This window comes from Labrus bergylta, chromosome 18 (genome assembly GCF_963930695.1).
Source record: "Labrus bergylta chromosome 18, fLabBer1.1, whole genome shotgun sequence".
Lineage (NCBI taxonomy): Eukaryota > Metazoa > Chordata > Actinopteri > Labriformes > Labridae > Labrus > Labrus bergylta.
In genome coordinates this window covers 11,308,849-11,327,491 of record NC_089212.1, presented here as the reverse complement: position 1 = coordinate 11,327,491, position 18,643 = coordinate 11,308,849, and the positions used below count along the sequence as shown (strand labels likewise).

The following is an 18,643-nucleotide window of genomic DNA, read 5'->3' as shown; positions in this document are numbered from 1 at the left end:
TTTTTTACCAAAATGGTATGATTTATCAAGATTATTACTTGCAAAACCTGTGTGATTTTGTCATTAAAATAAAAGCAATTTTTAATTGAGCCTTGACATATTGGACAATAAGTAGAGCAACAAGTTTCATTTTTTGTTCACACTCTTTTTCCTTAACTAACAATCCAACAAAACAGTCATTGGAGGCCGCCCTTTTCTAATTCCAATAGGCCAGTGGAGAAAAAACAAAGAGGAAGCAAAATCACTCAGGCCACACTTTACAAAGATTTAATCACGACCCTCGCCTGCAGCCAGGGGACACCAGAAGAGAACCTCCTCTGTTCTTTTGGCATTGGTGTCAATCGGTATAATGAAGCTGGAGTGTGTGAGGATGTGTGTGAGTTGGGGGTTGATTCGGGGATTGGAGGTGGAAATGTAGAGGTATTATTAGTGAGGATGTAGTAAAGGGATGTGTAAAAAATGAGGAAAAGAAGAAGAGACCAGACATTGACATCACTGCTAACTAGCCCCTGATTCGGAAGGTCGTGCGCGGGAGGCTGTGACAGTTCGCTCTGGGCTCGGAGAATCAAAGAGTGAAACAAGACATGTTCTACCACTAACAACTTGTTTCTCAGACAGAAGGGAACTAGCTCTGAATGTTTCACGATATTGCACTGAGATCTGGAGTGCAAACAGGGTACTGGAGCCTTTAACTGCAGGTTTTCGGAGGCCAATTTTCTCCTGATCTCCTTCAGATGTTCTAAAGTGGGATCTGAGAAAGAAAAACATAACAAGGCTGTGCTGGAGACAGCGGAGAACAAAAAGCAAATTGGGAGGAAGAAAGTCAGAGGGAGATGAAACAGTCTGGGTAGGATAACAGAGCTGCACAGAGACGGAGAGGGCGATACAGTTGGGAGAGTTGGTGAAAAGAGTGGAACAGGTGGGAGGAGAGAGAACAGACGCAGAAGGGGATGAAAGAGGTGGAATGAGTGATAGCAGACGAGACCAACTCTGAGGTTGAGACGAGCAGCGCAGAGACTGGAGTATTCTGCAAAAATGTCCATCATAACAAATAAGACTTCTTTTATTAGTCAACAGCAATTTCTGCCAGAAGACATATTCACATCTGAGCTATGAGCATGTTTGTAAAATGAAAAAAAGAAAAAAAAAAACATTTGAGAAAAGAGAAGCAGAAATGTGACAAATGATTCAGTTTTAAGTAAACTGATCTGTTTCATAAAACAAATAGTCACCTAGTCGAGCTAGTTTTAAAAGTTATTTTTTTGTTCTTAACATTCAGCATCTATTTGTTTTTTTCCTCCAGTGCGGAGGAATAGATGCTTTGTTTTGAATAAACACAGCAGCAAGTTCCAAATAGGCTTGCCCAGTAACTGCCACTGTAGCTGTAAAGAGAAAGATAAATCAGATTTCCAGCAGAATATCAAAAGAAAAGCCTTCGTGTACTGTCCTTTTTGCTTCAGATGTGCTCTACAATGCAGTAATAAACAACAACTAACGCCAAAGATGGAGATAAAACACCAGGAAAAGACAAGAAACCCGGGGATGCTTTCAAAAGAAGACAGTTAATCAAAGTTAAGATAGAAAATAGTTGGAAACCCACACTTTTTAGACGGATATGTAAACAAAAAGAGAAAGAGAGAGACGTCTCCTCCAGCAGCGGCACAGCGAGCGACACCTCCCTGCTGTCTTAGTCAAATGATGAGAATGACAGGCAGTCTGATTGGTTGCAGCAGTGGGGATCATGTCATGCCACTTCTTATTGGCAGCACAGCCATCTCTTAATGGCTCGGCCAGTATTTACAATGCTGTGTGTGTCTGTGTTGTGTTTGTGTGTGTGTACATGTGTGCTTGAACAGTACAGGGCCCCCTGATGCAGGTAATTAATCAGTGGACTGTCAGCCCAACAATTACAAACAATGTGAAAATAAGTGTTTAAATGTGTGTCCATTCATCATACTGTATGTGCTCACTTGTTTTCATTAGGGGGGGGGGGGTTCATAATCTTTATTTACACAAGTGTTTGAATTTCTGTTTGAAACACGTTTGTAGTCACAGTGGTATTGTCCAATCACACATCAGCTGCTTCTGAGGTATGGACAGTCTGAATGGAACCAAAGCAGGTGGAATGCATCATAGATGATCTGACAACAATTTATTCATCAATTTATTTATATTCAGATATCTGCATGCAGTGAAGCTAAAAATGTGTTTTAAATCAAAAATGTAACTTTAGTGACAAATCTGCCGGCACTGTATGGCTAAAGCCAATCAGCGTTAAGGTGTCCTGACTTCCTGGAATGCGTCCTCAAATGATCGACCAGAACTCCATTCAACAAACACGCTTAATAAACGTTTGTTTCTTCTCCTCCTGGGCATACAGCTGACAAAGTTTTGAGTTTTGTGTTTTGATTTGATATGGTTTATCGTATATATATCTGTGAATTTAAGGACCTCTTATTTAAAGTAAATCAGAAGTAAATCGAGTTACTTTGTTGGATCTTACCAGTGAAGACAGCCAGAATGAAGCCACTGTGTGACTTACTATTTACAGTTTAACTGAGTCTCATCAGGAATAAGATGAACAAGTGCTGCTCCAGGTTTGTAATGAGCCAGTCATATCTGGAGGGGGGGGGGGGGGGGGGACTTTGCCTCCCTTTTGATCTGGCCACTTTGTGTCTTCTTAAGTCTATCATTGGATATATGTAAACAATGCAGCAAACTGAAAAGGAAGTTGTGGCTGAAAGTTATTTATTGCTAACCGCTGGCGACACCAGAACAGGCACTTGCTTTCCGAGACATAGATCAATTTAATGGGTTTCAAGATTTAGGTTGCTAAAAGATGCTGACAATGATAAAATAATATAAAATTCATTATTCATCCAAAGTGGCAAGTTGCTGATAATGATGACCACACTGATGATGGTTATGAAGGTGATTGTTGGAAATACATCAAATAAATAAAACAAGAATTGACATATGAACAGTTTTATATGCTCTTGTTATGAGGGTGAAGGACCTACCTATAGTGCTGTGAATGGGAGGGTGGCAGAATGAGTGGATGGTGAGGTCTGGGTGGAGGTAAGGATGTGGGACAGGAAGAGGTAGAGTAGGGTGCAGGCCAGTGGGTGGAGTTGGGTTGGATTTGTTGCATCTGGGCCGGAGACCTCGCATATGGAGGCCGCCTGGAGATCGGTGTCAACAGACTCCCGACAAAAAGAGAAACTTCATCTGAAACATCATCACTGGCAGTCTGACTCAGTCATTACAAGAACTGGGAATGAACATTTACAAATATGATTCTGCCACTTCATGCTGGCGAGACTGCTCCCATGATGCATTGTTAGGCAAAAAACCCACACCGATTGGATGACGTGCAGAAATCCAGCCTTCCTCTCAGAAGACGGCCATGTTTTCACAAGTTCCCCTAGCAGGGTTCAGTAAAAGTTTACTGCCCACACAATCCCGCAACAGCCCTGGTCTCCAACATTGCAAACACTCCCATATTCAAAGCCCCAACCCTGATGGAAAAATAATTTCCCTTAACTCATGGCGTTATAGCATCAAAGAGTTTTGTATTTGTGTTAAGGTGCTTGGTGTCACCTCTGTCTCTGGTGTTTTCACAGTAAAACCTGTGGTTTGCTTTCTCTTCTTTTATGTTTTGACAGCGCAGTATTCAGCCCATACAGTCTCCTCAAAAGCCAATATCTCTCTTTGTGCAACAAATGGCACTTGGTGTATAGTGCCAGCTATCAAAATGTCAGGCACTTTATGAGATCTGGGAAAATAGGGAGAGTTCGGCAAATGGCTCATGGAAGCGTGGAACCCTTGAGAATGAACTCTTGCCTTCCAATCTGAAAAGACTCCTGCAAAACAGACCGACTCCGACTCACAGAGACTCTGGGGTGCTTTTCAGAAAACCTCCCCACTGACGCCCCGCCGAGAGTGTTACAAGATACAGCAGCTTGCTCGCCCCTCATTTTAACGAAGGCCTACCACTATTTCTGGGTGTGGTAAAATAGTCTCTCATCTCCTCACTACACTAAAGTTACCCCACATCTGAGATTTTTTTTATTTATTACACATATTCATTTTTATCCTTATCATTATTGAAATCATTTTGGGTGAGTTAAGGCTTTTTTTTTTTATATGTTTAGCTGGACTGCTGATAGGCTACTATAACGATGAGCTCAATCTATGAACCTGTCTATGTCTGCTTTAATGTAATTGACTTTTCATTTTCTGTTGCTATCTCGTTGTTTGGCCTTAAATCTTATATTGTGAAACGCAGAAAGTTCATTTTAGCCAGCTACTGACATTTAGTCTAATTCCCCTGTGATAGAGGAAACTAAACAACTGTTTTATTTGAACTTAATCAATTCAGACTTTTTTTTAATGATGAACTGTTTCCGTGACAGCGGATACAATGATTTGTGAGTTAACAGTCTAAGACCCAGTACCAAGTTGCTTACAAACCAGAGGTTGCTTAACTTACCTCACTGGCTCATCATGGCACTTACTCCCCTAATCTAAAATCCACCTTCTTTCCTGTTTTGTAATTTAGTGTGCACCTCTGCCCTCCTTTATATTCTGCATTTAGCTGCTGATAAGTTGAAAAAATTTTACATTTCTTTTGTCAAGATCACATTTGGCATTGGAGTGCCTAAAACAAATGTATTTACTCATATGAACCAAAGCCAAGTATTAAAACTTTTCCAATAGAAATGACCATTTCTGCTCTTACCTGTTGTGATTTGAATTTGTAGATCCTGGCATGGCAGCTGCTGCTGCTGCTGCCTCCTGGGTCTTGCGGTTAGAGCTTCCCATAGAAGGGGGGCCCATCCCAGGCCCTGCAGGTTGGGGCATTCCAGGGGAGCTGGGAGCCATGGGGGGGTACACCCTGTTCTGGCTTCCTGGACCATGACTACGCCCTGCAGGTACGGGTTGGCCAGGCCCCTGGCCGTGCATGGGGCTGCTAGCATTCATCCCTAGACTGTTGTTCATGCCTGGGCCGGGGCCGCTATAGCTGGTACTGGCTGTCCCACCATAGTTAGAGGGCCGAGGGTAGTTTCCTGGAAGAAGACGGAAGAAGCACATGAGAACTACAGTGACAGAAACTGTAAACTATTACACAGACAGTGGTATTTAAAAGATAAGATATTTGTTTTTGTCTTCATTCAAGACATTTGAATTTGATAAAGTGCTTCTGAGAATGACACACAATGGCCCCTTTGAAATACTGTAGTTGCAGATGAGAGCTAAGAATCTCTTCATTTGAGACAAAGAGAGTGTTTATCAGCCCGTATACCTACGATAGAAACACAAACAAATATCATTCATCAAGAAAATAGTCCTTCAACAGATGAGGAATGTGGAGTAAAAAACTGAATTGTCACTCACATAAACCTATATAACTGCCAATGGATGCAGGAATTACTACATGGGGTTTAGGTGCTGGCATTTTTCACAGCTGCAGGTTTTTGGATGGCCCTAGGAACACTTGCCAAGATTAGGTTCAGCTTTGTGAAACACTTAAGAGGAGCTCAAATCTGGAGGAAATGCTTTGTTGCTGCCCTGGAGTGCCACACGTACATAATGCCAGAAGCCTTCTAAAGGCACATTTAAACCCTCCATTTTGGCTCTTCAAGCTCAGCTCGTCTCCAACACCAGCTGCATCAGAAGCTGAAAGACAATCACCATGCTGCCAAAGACAACATGTACATATATCAAGGCGTACTAAATCACAACTACTGTACATGTAAATGCAGTAAACTCCTTTACTAAAGAGTATATAACATTGTATTCACTCTGCAGGGACTGAGCCTTCTCCTCTGTGAAACTCCCTCCCTGGGACAAATCCCCTGCAAAATAGAAATGGAAAATGTGGCATCCTCAATTGTGAAGGGGGCTATTTATTTTGATTTGATTAAGGGTGCTTTAGTTGGGCCTCACTGCTTAATCCTTTGAGAATATGTCTGGAAAAGGGGATCAAGTCCCTCTTAAACCTGAAGGCTTTTCCGCACGCTCAAACGAGGGAAACTTGAATGACAAGATTCAACACGGGGGGAGAAAATGTCTCCGAAAATGGAAATGGCTTCTCAGTGTCCTCGAGCTGCTTCAGTGAAGACACTTTTCACATGACATGAGCCTGGGACTGCAACAGAGGGAGAGAGCAGGAGGAAGCAGCAGAGGGAGGGGGCAGACAGAGAGGAGGACACACAGACAGTAAGTTAGTGGAGACAACAAAATCCTGCCCCCCCCCCCCCCCCAACCCGCGAGATAGGATTTATATTGAATCAAAATAAAAGTGTTTCCCATAAAAGTTAGCAGCTCCGCCTGAATGTGTCCAGAAATTGTGATGAAATCTACTGTGGGAGATGGGAAAAGAAGAAGCAGATTATTTCTTGGGAGGCTTTGGTGAGTCGGTGAGCTGAGTACGGCTGACACCTGTCAAGGGTTTTGGGGCTATAATAGGGAAGCGTTCAGGAAGAAATGATGCCTGCTAACGAACACAGGAGGATACGTATGGTGCCCGGCACCTGTGTGTGTATGTCCATCTGCTTCTCTGTGTGAATGCATATATAATACTTTTGAGACCTTGCAGCCAGTGAAAGACACATTTCCATGTTTCTTCCACTCATAAGTGACTGCCTACAACGCTGTGGAAAAACCCTGGGAACAGTTCCCCGCAGCTTCCCCTCCTTTCGGGCGGATGGCTTTGCTGCAGATGAACAAGGCCGCAGTAAGCGACCTCTCTCAGCCCTCAGTGAGCAGCTGTGGAGCCCCATGTCATGGCCGCCTGCCATACATTCTGAAATGCCTGGGCGGACACTTTGTGGTTTTTGGCCCCTGTGACAGACTGAGGCTCCAGCACACCTCCAGGGAGCCTGTGTTTTTATATCACACAGTCCCTTTTAGACAATCTGCTTCTTTTTTTTTTTTCAGTTTGTGGGATCGGCCAAAAAGTTCCAAAAGTGGGGGAGAGTTTCTGGAAGTTTCCACGAGACTGCATTCAACTTCATGAGCTTAATCTAACTCAAGAGGTTGGTTTAAAAAAAAAAAGTGTCATTAAGTGGACACCCTGCATGGAGAAAACTTATTAGTGTTGATGTACTACCATTCACAGTGTTCTGGTTGTGGGCTATGTTTGACTCGGCTGACAAAGGAAAGACAGAGTAGCTGAGGGACTGGGTTAATGCTAAGCTTTCCTATGAGAGTCTTGCTCCATTCTGACAAGAATGATTCACTTCCTGAAGGACTGGTGCTGCGCCAGAGTGCTTCTTCAAGGACAGATAGCGTACTAACCCACTTTTTTAAATGACTGAGAGCTCTACCCTGAAACTCTAGGTGTTTTCATAAGAGTCATTCACTCTTTCTAAAGCTCTGGAAGTGCCACTTAGATTAAATTAGACGCGGAAGATGGATTGTGATGGGGCAAAAGACATTAATTAGAATATCTGTTACTAACTTGGCATTACAACCACTCAAAGACATATTGATGGCGTTTATCATATAATTGCTTGCAAAAGTTGTATTATCTGGTGAGAGTAAAACCGTCCATGATGTCTTGTATCTATGTAACATAGTTTAAATTGTATTAGTGAATGTGAATTTGCATTGAGTTCGTTCAGACCTCGGAGAAAAATAGACCTTGACCCAATCAGGAGTCATGAGGGGGCACTTCTTTATGCAACAAGACTGCAATATATCATGAAGAAAATAAAGAAGTCTCTCATTACTATCATTTTACTGGAAACCTTTGCTACAAAAGTTACAAGCTTCAGAGGCTTCTATATGAGATAATGTAAGTTGTGAGCAGCTGTGGGCGGCTCTGGCTTTAACAAAATGGCCCTTCTCATTGCACAAAGGGGCCTGGACTGCAAGGTTAGCTTCTGGTATGCACATCAGCAGTGTTTCATCTACCGCACCTACTCTGCATGCTGCTCATACTGCTCTGGAAAGCAATCAAGGGAGGGACAAGAGGAAAAGAGGACAAGGAGGATGTCATTTCTTATTTGTCCCTCCTCACGTCCTTGTGGCTGAGCCTTGGTTTCCTGCCTGCTTCTTGGGCACTTTGGGCCTTTGGGGAGTCGTGGTTGTATTTATAGCGCAATGGAGGGGAGGAGAAGGAGAGCTCATGGTGCTTCGTTCACAATTTCATGGAAATTCCCGGCACAGTCATGCATTCAGCGGACGCTATATCCTGCGCCTGAGTTTAATCCCTGCATTCCCGCGGGGAGAGCTGGAGTGTGACCGAGCAGATTAACGTCTACTGCTTCCTCAGCAGACTGGACAGTCCAATGCTAACATCCGAGGCAGTCATACTCCTGGCTACGGTGGAGTTTGGTATGATGGTGCACCAATGCGGTTCTGTAAACTCAATCAATAAGGAGTGGAACACAGATTACATGGCTGTATGCTTGAGCTGCCAAGGGCAGGAGCATGGCAGGCTGCTCATGTCCACGTGTGACTGAACACAAATAAAAGAAATGAACGCGTATTCTTCTCGTGTCGTATACAGTCTAAAACATCTGCAACAATTGTCCTTCTAGTTCAACTATATGTATCATGCAGTAGAATAAACTATTAGAGCTTTACTCAAAATTTACTTTTCTATTCCAGGTTTGTCACTGACAGTTAAGAAGTCTTAAAAAGTTTGAAGTTGTCAATATTTTCAACACAGCTTATTCCCTTGCTTTCTACTGGTTAAGGCTGCAGTAGGCAACATTTTGTCATTAAAATTTTAGTTAAAACAACAATATTGCTCCTTAAGTGTCACTTACAATATTAAATAAAAAATGTCCCTATTAATAAATATGTGTCTGTTTGTGTCTGTGACTCCCGACCTCCCGACCCCGAGTCTCTTTGGTTTAAAATATAAACCAAAGAGACTTCCTCAGTTTTCATTCACCCAATCAGAGAGCCATTGAGATTGACGATCAACTGAAGCTGATTCATCCATCATCCATCATCTGAATATTTTCTTGCTGCCATTACGTCTTATTAAGGTCAGTTAGACCAAAATGTTGCATGATCAAATAAACGTGTCAGACAGCGTGCGGGGAGCCTTTGTCATTGTCTTTCAGTTTTAACCTCCTCCGACGCACCTTTCACACATTCAGCTGTGCAGAGTTTTGTTTCCAACCTTTATATATTGTTAACTAAATGATCTGGTCTGGATCAAAAATCCAATCAGGGTTAGCTTGCGCTTAACTAGCCAATCACAGAAAGCCTGTACAAACTTGCATAATCGGGATTCTGCATGACTTCGCTCTCTCTTCACCTCAGTGGTGCTGAAAGCAAAACAGCTGGGCAGCACACACCTGTTGCTATCAAAACATTTTTTTTTTTCCGTATGTAAATTGATCAGCTGTTATTGTTGCTGTCCTCCGAATCCAACCTAGCTTACTGGAACTGGCAGTTTGCAGTGACAACGGTTAGCGTGCATGTTTGGTAAGTCAATTGGTGGGAGGGTTTTTTTAACCAGTGGAATGTTTATGTTGCTCACTGCTACTTTAAGACTGAGCTTTAAACTGCAGTATAAATGTATGACTTGTTGGGTTGGATAGCTTTTTTTTTTTTTTGCAACGTCCTCTTTTGCCAGGGGCTCCCACATCCTCTCCCAGCCACCTCAGCACCTTCAACAGCAGGGAGTCTGAGCCAGGGCCTAGGTTTGCCTTGGGGCTTCAGAGCTCCACACACTGTCAATTTCCTTCGAAAAAGTCCACTCCCTCCCCCAGGCGCTGGCTTTTTTGGCTGAATTACACCGTGGCTCCAGTAAGGCACCAAGGCCTAAAAGTGCTGTCTGAAGCATAGTCATTACTAGTGGAGTGCTTAACCCCTCGAGGGGGGCAGTAGGGGTTAGGGGGTGGAGGGAGGGTGGGCAGAGCTGAGGCGGACTGCAAATCTCTATCCTGTAATGGTCTGATATCCTCCTCCCGGTCTGTCTGTGTGTCCACTTTTCTCAACATTCTGGCTCTGTACCACGTCCTCATGCATGTCTTGAAAACAGATGCTGGAGTCATTTGAGTCCTGGAGAGCCTCATATCAACACAGTTTGAGATCAGTTTAACTTGAGTAAAAAGGGCTTTAAAAGGACAGCCATAAACATTTAGCAGCTTGAATATGTTTCTGAAATACTCAGCAGTCCACTCACTGTAAGAGCTCTCGTTTTGACAAAGGGAAAAGGAGGGATAGCTTTGGCAGAGATTTCATTGTACATCAATCTGGAATAAAAGCCTTGGCTACAGTCTAGGAAGCAGACTTTTCTAATCAGAGATCTCTGGAAATAACTGCTAAATATTTTAGTATTGTTTGTGGAATGGACCACATCCTCTTGCAGTCATGTATCACCATGACTGTATGTTGGAAGGAGTTTTTGCAGCCCATTACACAAGCTGTGTGCAGTTTTTTCCCCCCTGATTAAAGAGCAGTGCAGCAGCCTTTTAAGGTACACAACCCCAGACAGTTTTTCTTTTCTTTGTAGAGATACAAACTATTAGTGATACTGTGTCTGGACAGCATGATCACTGGAAACTTTGTACAACGCAACCAGAACAAAATCGCAAATACAACTTTAAGGTCCAAGTACTTGGTTCTCCCAGCAGTGGCAGACAGGCCAAGAAAAACAGCAACGTAGAGCTCAGAAACTTGGAAGTGTGTCTCGGTGTTAGCTAAGGGCTGGCTCATTTTTAATTGTGCAAGGGAGAAGGATGGGAAGCAGCTGGAGCTGTCTTTTTGAACAATGACCTGCAGCTGGCTTCTCCGTCCAACCAACAGTGGCCCCTCATGGCCCCTTGAGAACAGGGGCCGAGGCTTTATCCTGGAGTCTACATAAGTGGAATCCAGTTCTGAGGGTTTTATGACTGATAATTGTATTTCTATGTTTTAAACATTTCTGCATTAAGACAACGTGTCTTTGCAGGTTGTAAATATTAGAAAAAATCTCCCAGTCGCCAGTAATTTTTTTATTTTTTCTATTTGGTTAAGGTTCAGAGAAAACCCCTTCATCAAATAACTAAGTCTTGTCATTCACTTCAGTGAGATCTTTGCTTTAACAGTGCAAAACAATCTGCAGAAAACCAGCCCCAGGCTGACTTTACAATGAAACCCCATACACAGAAACACTGACCTGGCTTAACAAAGACTTAAATAACCTGAATGGAGTTCACTCATATTTTAAAACATAAATAAATAATAATAAAAATAATAAAAATGGCTTTTTATGCATCTATTATAGAGATAGGACAGTGGATAGTGTTGGAAATCAGGGAGAGAGGTAGTAGGGGATGAAATGCAGGAAAGGAGCCACAGGTCGGTACAGACTTGAGGCATGCTAACCACTACACTACCAGCACCCCTAAAAACTTATTTTTTAAGCAAATAAATAAAACAACAGCACAAAATAGCCTCCCATTTTTTCATGTTATTAATATTTTTAAGCATCTCTTAAAAGCTCAAGGGCCATTGAGTGGGTACAGCTTGTCCACTGTACAGAGTCTGTGTCATTGTCACATTAGACCCAGGTTCGATTCCTTCTGTCTGCCCTTTGGTTCATGTCATCCTCACTCTGTTTCTCCTGTGTTACTGTTTATCTTTACCGTCCCAACAAATAAAGCAGTTCTGAATAAAAGAATCTTAAAAAAAGACAACAAAAAGAAAACATAAAACAAAAAAACAACAACTAATCATTAATTCAAAGAAGAGTTTGAGCAGGATTGTTGTGTTGAACAGCACTGCCTTTGTTGGGTGTATCTAGCGGTCTGGTAAATGTAGAACCAGCAGAAGAGAGAAAATCCATATTTATGTGTATGTTCTGGAAAGTACTATTCAAAGATACAAATGTAGCCGCTCAAGAAGCCCCACTTTGGAGATGCTTGCTCACTGCTGTCTGAAAATATCCTCGAGCGCTGAAGCAGGACAGATGCAGGTCAGTTGCAAGTGTATTAAATTTGAATGAGAGAATACATAAATATATATAAAGTGAATATGTGTGACGAGCAGAGAGCGGGCCGGAGCTGTTCTCTGTTTCTGATGGAAACATCTCTCCTGTCACCCATGTGAGATTTCACGCTCATCTGCCTCCAGAGTTTCTCGGAGGCTAGACCGCCTTGCTGTCGCTTCCTGCTTACTTTATTCCTCTTCTTCTGTCTGCTTACTGGGCTGTCAGCCAAGCCAAAGTCACATTAAGAGATAGGAGTGGGCGGAGAAGGGAGACCAAATACCACATGCATTAGGGCTATTAATCAACATTAACAAATGCGAGGGAGAGACCGCAATTTTGGGAAAACACACGCACGGATGGGCGCATTTATCAAGGTGACACATTAAAACACACATTTACCAAAAAATACCATAATGTTTCATCTGGTGTCTCGCCAAAGGCAGAAAACGAAGTACAACAGCAGATGTCAGCATTTGTTGGATGGCCAGGAGTGGTGCGTTGGAGAAAACAAGCGAGTGGAGAATTCTTAATTATCTTGAGCGATCCAAAGTCCTCCCCTCGGATTACCCCCCCCTCCAACCAACACATTTCTTCATAACTGTGATATGTATTTTAGAATATCCAGGTTTCATTTTTGGATAGTGGATCCATTTTTGGTGGGACGGATGTAAAAAGAAAAAAGCTTTTCAAACAGCCCTATGAAGTTAAACACAGATTATAAATTCATCACAGGAACTTTAAATGGACATCAAACCTATTTGATGAAATGTGTTAGCAATACTGAACTTAATATCAAATGGGTTAACTGGATTTTTATGTAATTTGTCAACTTGTTTCAGTGTGAACAATCACTAAACATACCTCATATGTCAACATGGTAAGCATTTTAAAACAAACCTCACATTTAATTTTTTTGAGACAATTTAGACATTAGCCCCTTTAGTGTAAAAAGTACATCTGAACAGTCATCATACTTTATGTACATGTTGAATAAAATAAATGCTTCAGTAGAAGAAGAGACATGAAAGTGGAAATCCAAAGTAAGATGCCAGAACAACATCAGAAGCCTTTTTTATATTAAGAGAACTGTGAGGATGCTCTGGATACAATCATCCACAGCAAAACATAACTGTGTTTATAGAGGTATCAAGGTAATGACAGGATTGGACATCATCATTCAGTAGATAACTGTACAACGTGTCAGTCTGCCTAGTGAGTCTGGAGTCCCTCATAATCTCATCATGAGCAGGACCAAGAGGTCTGTCCTAAGTTCAAGTGTCTCATGGACAGTCAAAAACTCAGGAAGTTTGGTTTTTAATGTCTGCAGTTGGACTCTCTACACAATACACAGGAACTGTATCTATCTGTGTATGTGTGTGTACAGAAGTTACAGACAGAAACAGAGCATGGATATGTCTTTCAAAATTAGTCTTTTCATATTTCTCATTAGCAAACTCTCTTTGAAACCAATGGCACGGATGTCAAGGCCCAGTGTGACTGTGAAATCGGGGCCAACAGTCATCAAAAAAAGACAAATGTGGCCCTCCCATCTGAGGCCAAACTCTTCTATAACCCCTCTGAATGAATGATGCATGCAGTATTCATCACTCGTTTTAGACAAGTAAGAAAGCAGAGGCTGTTCAACAAACCTGGTGTCAGGTAAAAGTTGACACAATGAGTCAATCCAAGAATTGATAATTCATCAGAGAAGTTTGAAAGGAATAATAGCTTTTAGAAAAATCTAATTTTCCCACTTTTGGTATTGAAAAGTTTTTCTCGGATAATGTCTGAATATTACATATTACAAAAAGGTGGCATGCGTTGATTTATGTGGTTTTAATTAGCCTGATATCAAGGACGAAATGTTTCATTAGCTCACAAAGATATTCACATACAAAGGTGTTTACTGGAATTTAGGATGAACTTTTAGGTCAAACAGTAAACCTGAAGTTTTATATCATCTTTTTTTTTGTGTCCGGATAATTATCCAGATAAAACAGACTCCAGTATACACTAAATGGAGCATTATCAGAACATTGAAAGGACAACATGATGAAGTGTTACCCCATTGTCCTATCTGCATTTGATATGGAAAATAAATATAATAATACTAATAATATATAAAGTTAAAAAGATAAGTAAATTCCGAATGACATGACGTAAATCATCATGAGCTTTAATGTAGAGATACAAATTGGTGAATGTTGAATAGTTAGTTTGCATCATTTCCCAACACCAGGTATCTTAAAAGTCACATATTATGCAGAATACACTTTACCATGTTTTTCTAACAATAATATGTTTCCCTGGTCTGTCTACAAAACCCCCAATTATTAGAAAAGTTCATCCTCTTCATCTTTTGCCTGCTCCACTTTTCAGAAAATGTGTGCTCAAACAGGCTGTTTGGAGATATTCCCTTTGTGACATCACAAAGGACAATAACCCCTCCACCAGGTGGGTGACACTCCCACAGCTTGGTTTTTGTTCTGCCCTCTGAGTCTGCCTTCTCACTGTAAACAATCGGGCATGGTGCAAAGAAGCCCGAGCCAACCAAGCCCTTTCAGAGGGGCGTGGTCGAAACAGCTCACTTGCATTTAAAGCTACAGACACAGAAACAACCTGTTCTGAGTAGGGCTGAAATAGATGGGTTTATAGGCATTATCAAATACAGGATCAGAATGGATTTATAGCAAGAAACTTCACAGACATGTTTTGTTGGAGACTTACAGTATTTTAAACTGTTGACCTTTAATGGGGCTGAGCATTAAAGGTAGAGACAGACATGGAGTCTGAAAGATGGAAGCTGCCTTTGCTGGATTGAACAAACTAATTTTATTAAACCCTTATTCGAGAGCTTGTTAGCTTTGAGCTTTTTCATAAATCCCTCAATGAATTACTTTGTGCACAATCATTAGAAAGAAAATGCCAGGGGACATACATGGGACAAAGAGAAAACAAAAAGAAGCTTGGGGGGATTCACTTGCGCTTGCTTGGCTCCCTACCATGTTAGCTGTAGCTTGATAAAAGGTGTACTAACTAGCTCTCTGATGATTCACTTCTGCAAGCTTGAAGGGTTTCCGTTGTCACTTGGCCACAAACAAGTTAAAATGTTTGCACAATTATGTTTTTGTTTTTGCTTATTTAGGTTAATAGCCTCTAACCTTGTTGTCCATATTGTGATCCTTGAGGTCCATAAGGGCCTGGCGGGCCGCTCTGGGAGTAGGGACCCATCCCAGGATACAATGGGCCCCCAGGTGAGGTCTGGGGGGACATAGGAGGTCCAGACTGAGGAGAAGCAAACTGAGAGCTAGACTGGTTCCTCTGCATGTTGGAAACAAATCCTGAAACACACAAGTAGACATAAAAAAGTAATGTCAACACATAGTCTAAAATACTAAAAGCAAACAAATCGAAAGAGCTCTTCAGTAGTGAATGTAGCAGGGAGATGTTGACCGAGAGATTAAAGTAGGGAGATGGCGATCATTCTCTAGCTCAACAAACAATGATATTCATACAATTTCCCCATGTACAGCCTTTTCTTTTGACTAAAACGCTAATCTCTTACCTAGGCATTGGCTCCTGTTACTCGAAGATACACATCATTAAATAATAAGGTGTGGGTATTAGATAAAAAAACTGAAACAAGCATGTAAAACGAACCTCGAGCACAAATAAACACAAGCAGAAGCTTTGCTGTACTTTACTGATGGCCAAAGCAGAGGTCAAGAGTCACCTGGCCTCAGAGATGTATATACCTAAGATGAGTCCACGTGTTTATCTGTGTGTATGTTTCAAAGAGTGGACATGAGCCACTGAAAAAGAAGAAAGAGCTGTGCTCTACTCTACACAGAATAGATGATTTGACCATGACTCCTATGTTATTCTAAGCCGTCCTGTCAATAGATGTGTCAAAGCCTCTTAGGCCCAAACTCGCATCCACCATTCAAATTGACATTTGGAGCAATTCTCGCTTGGGCTTCGCTCTTTCAAGCTGTCCTGTTCATTTTTTAAATCCACAGAAAGGTCTTCCAATCCGCCACGAATAGGGAAAGGTCGCTGGACGGCCATTGAGGGAAAAAGAGAGGGTGTCTGGGCATGTGTGTTTGTGTGAAGGGGGATTCAGTATTGCAGATTAGGTGAGAATGGATTGGGCCCCCTAGGCTGTAAACTTTGATAGCTATCCGCTTTGTTGAATGAGTGCGCATACACTGACTATTAAGTGAGTTTGGGGTTTAGGGTAACGACTGAGTTGGAGGTTGCAAGTTGACAATCCTTTTTTCTGCTAAGAGAGCTCGAGAAAATGTGAGGATGGAGAACGGAGTTAAAAAATGTGTATACTATATGCTGCTGTGCACATACATGCATGAACACATTTGTGTTTCTGGCTGTGTTGGGGGAGATAACTGGGAAAGAGCGCAATAAACGAGTGTGTGTTTGTGTATGCATGGAAAAGTAAGAGATTGAGACAGAGGTAGAGGCAGTGAAAAGAAAGTGTGTGTGTGTGTGGGAGGGAAAGACAGTGCAATGGAGGGAAAGAGCGATTGGGGCCTGAAAGTGCTTAGGCTGCGAGTGCTGGGTTTAAGGAGCGAGGACATTATTGTAATGTTTTGCTTCCATTAGGGTAAGGGGATTCTGGAGAGGAGGAGAAAAAAATTACAGTGTGTAATATCGCACTTTAAATTGCCTGGAAAATGGATGAGGAGAGGAACATTGTGCAGACAGTGCTAAAAGCAAATAACACATTCAAGGATTTCTCTCTCTCTGCTTCGTTCCCTTTCCCTCTCCACACACATGTAAACACACACACACACACACACACACACACACACACAAACCCCTTTCTCATTCTGGCAAAGCGAATGAAGCTCTCAGCCGGACAACAACAACAGGCAGCCGGTGAGGCACGCGAGAGACACTGGGGGGGAATAAGGGACATTCAGCGGATTTATGGAAATGAAGAGTGGAGAGAGGCTCTTAGGGAGGCAGGCACTTGAGCAAAGTGGGGCGTGTGCGTTGTGGAGGTGGTGGTGGTGGTGGTGGTGGGGGGGGGGTAATCCTAGCTAGGAAAACAGCGAAAAAACAACCGCAAGCCCTGTTAGCCAGCGCTGAGTTTTCCTGGACTGGGCTGGGGAGGGCCGGAGGTTTACAGGCATTAGAGAGCTGCATTAAATCTCCAGCTTGATTTCATCCTGTCGGGGAAACAACATTTTACACTGCCCCTCTCTCTCTCTCTCTCTCTCTCTCAATCTTCATCCATCCACTCCCTCTGTCTCTCAGGTGTTAACTGCTCTTCAGTGGATGATAGAGTGGAGGCATCACAGTCATTCCATTAAGGTTACTTCCCAGTCTTTCAGGTTTTTTTTTGCAATGATATGTGGATGCTGATCCCCCCCCCCCCCAAAAAAAAATATAACAACTGTGCTGTTTTTAGTCATACTTCAGAAGTGGATTGAATTGCTGAAAGCAATTTCTCTTTTGGTGAGCACATGTGGCCTGTGGGTTAGCATTCATGTGACACAGGTGTCAAAAATGAAGTGGCTTTATCAAACGAGAACATAGTCAGACTTGAACTTGATAGATTAATGACTTAATGTTTACTGTTACATACTTCGGGTTTCCCCATGAACTTGGCATGCTGATAATGAAACTCTATGAATGACATTCTAAAATACTATATGGCGAATATGGCGAAGGTGTTACCAGACAGAAGTTTGTTTTGGTTTCATACTGATGGTCAGGAGTGTATCTACTGGATCAAAAAGTTGCACGCTCTTCCTTAATTGACTAATTGTTGCAGCTCTAATTCAATCCTTTACATGTGTAAACGTTTGTTTTCTAAGTTATTCTATTGCAAGGTTTGCAAACAACTAAGTTTCCTTCAATGAAAACTTTGAGATAAACATGAACATGCGCACGCAGCACATGCTCCATACTACAACCTGCTTCACAAGGATAAAACACCAAATCCTCTCACTGTCAGGGAAAGTACACACACACACACACACACACACACACACACACACACACACACACACATACCTCTGTCCTGAGGCATAGGTGAGCGGTTGTTTGGTGGGTGAGCTCCATCTGGTCCGTTCCCAGTGTTCTGTGGGGCCATAGTGGGACCTGCAGAACAACATGAGGAGTCAGGTATTCACTTGATGAAGCTCTGACTTGTCACATTTCAGACTTAAAAAAAGTTCAAGCCTGACTTTGTAATAAAAGCGGTCATATTATAATAAAGATGTTTTGCATGAATTCAATCCGCGACTTTGCATGAAAGAGAGGTCAAGTGAAAAATTGATGTATTTTTCCCCCGATTGCCTGCCTTGCTTGAAAATGGAAGAAAACTGCAGGAACAACAAGGCACTGAAGAACCACTTTAGACTTTCTCTCGCAGTTTATTTCAATTGCACAGAGGTAACCTAGTTCAAAAAAAATGTCTGCCATTTGACTGCTGAAAGAATAAAAGACAAATTCTTATTGAGTTGAAAGTTTTGTTTGGACTGAGGCTGATCTTGACTTCTTCCAGCCGCTCAGCACAATCACCACACGTGAAGTTGTTTGTGGTTCACTATTAGCTAAAAGACAAATGCAGCTCCAGAGGACATATCAAGTCATCAGACCTTGGGCCACTATCTTGTGTAAGCACAAAAACCAGAGTGATCCCGATAGAAAAACCATAGCCATCTGAGGTTCATT

General features: G+C 42.1%; 1 protein-coding gene across 5 annotated transcripts in view; it reads right to left on the bottom strand.

Annotated features, from left to right (window-relative positions):
• The window catches only part of arid1b (AT-rich interactive domain 1B), a 174,424-nt gene that overhangs the window by 22,965 nt on the left and 132,816 nt on the right, over positions 1-18,643 (bottom strand). For 3 of the 5 annotated variants that reach the window (XM_065966073.1, XM_065966075.1, XM_065966074.1), the window contains exons 6-9: positions 17,981-18,067; positions 15,103-15,282; positions 4,742-5,069; positions 3,021-3,203 (exon numbers count right to left, since the gene is read on the bottom strand). In XM_065966073.1, coding sequence (XP_065822145.1) covers positions 3,021-3,203; positions 4,742-5,069; positions 15,103-15,282; positions 17,981-18,067 — 778 coding nt within the window. The remainder of the gene's footprint in view (positions 1-3,020; positions 3,204-4,741; positions 5,070-15,102; positions 15,283-17,980; positions 18,068-18,643) is intronic. The other 2 variants (XM_065966077.1, XM_065966076.1) reach the window with 1 other exon arrangement.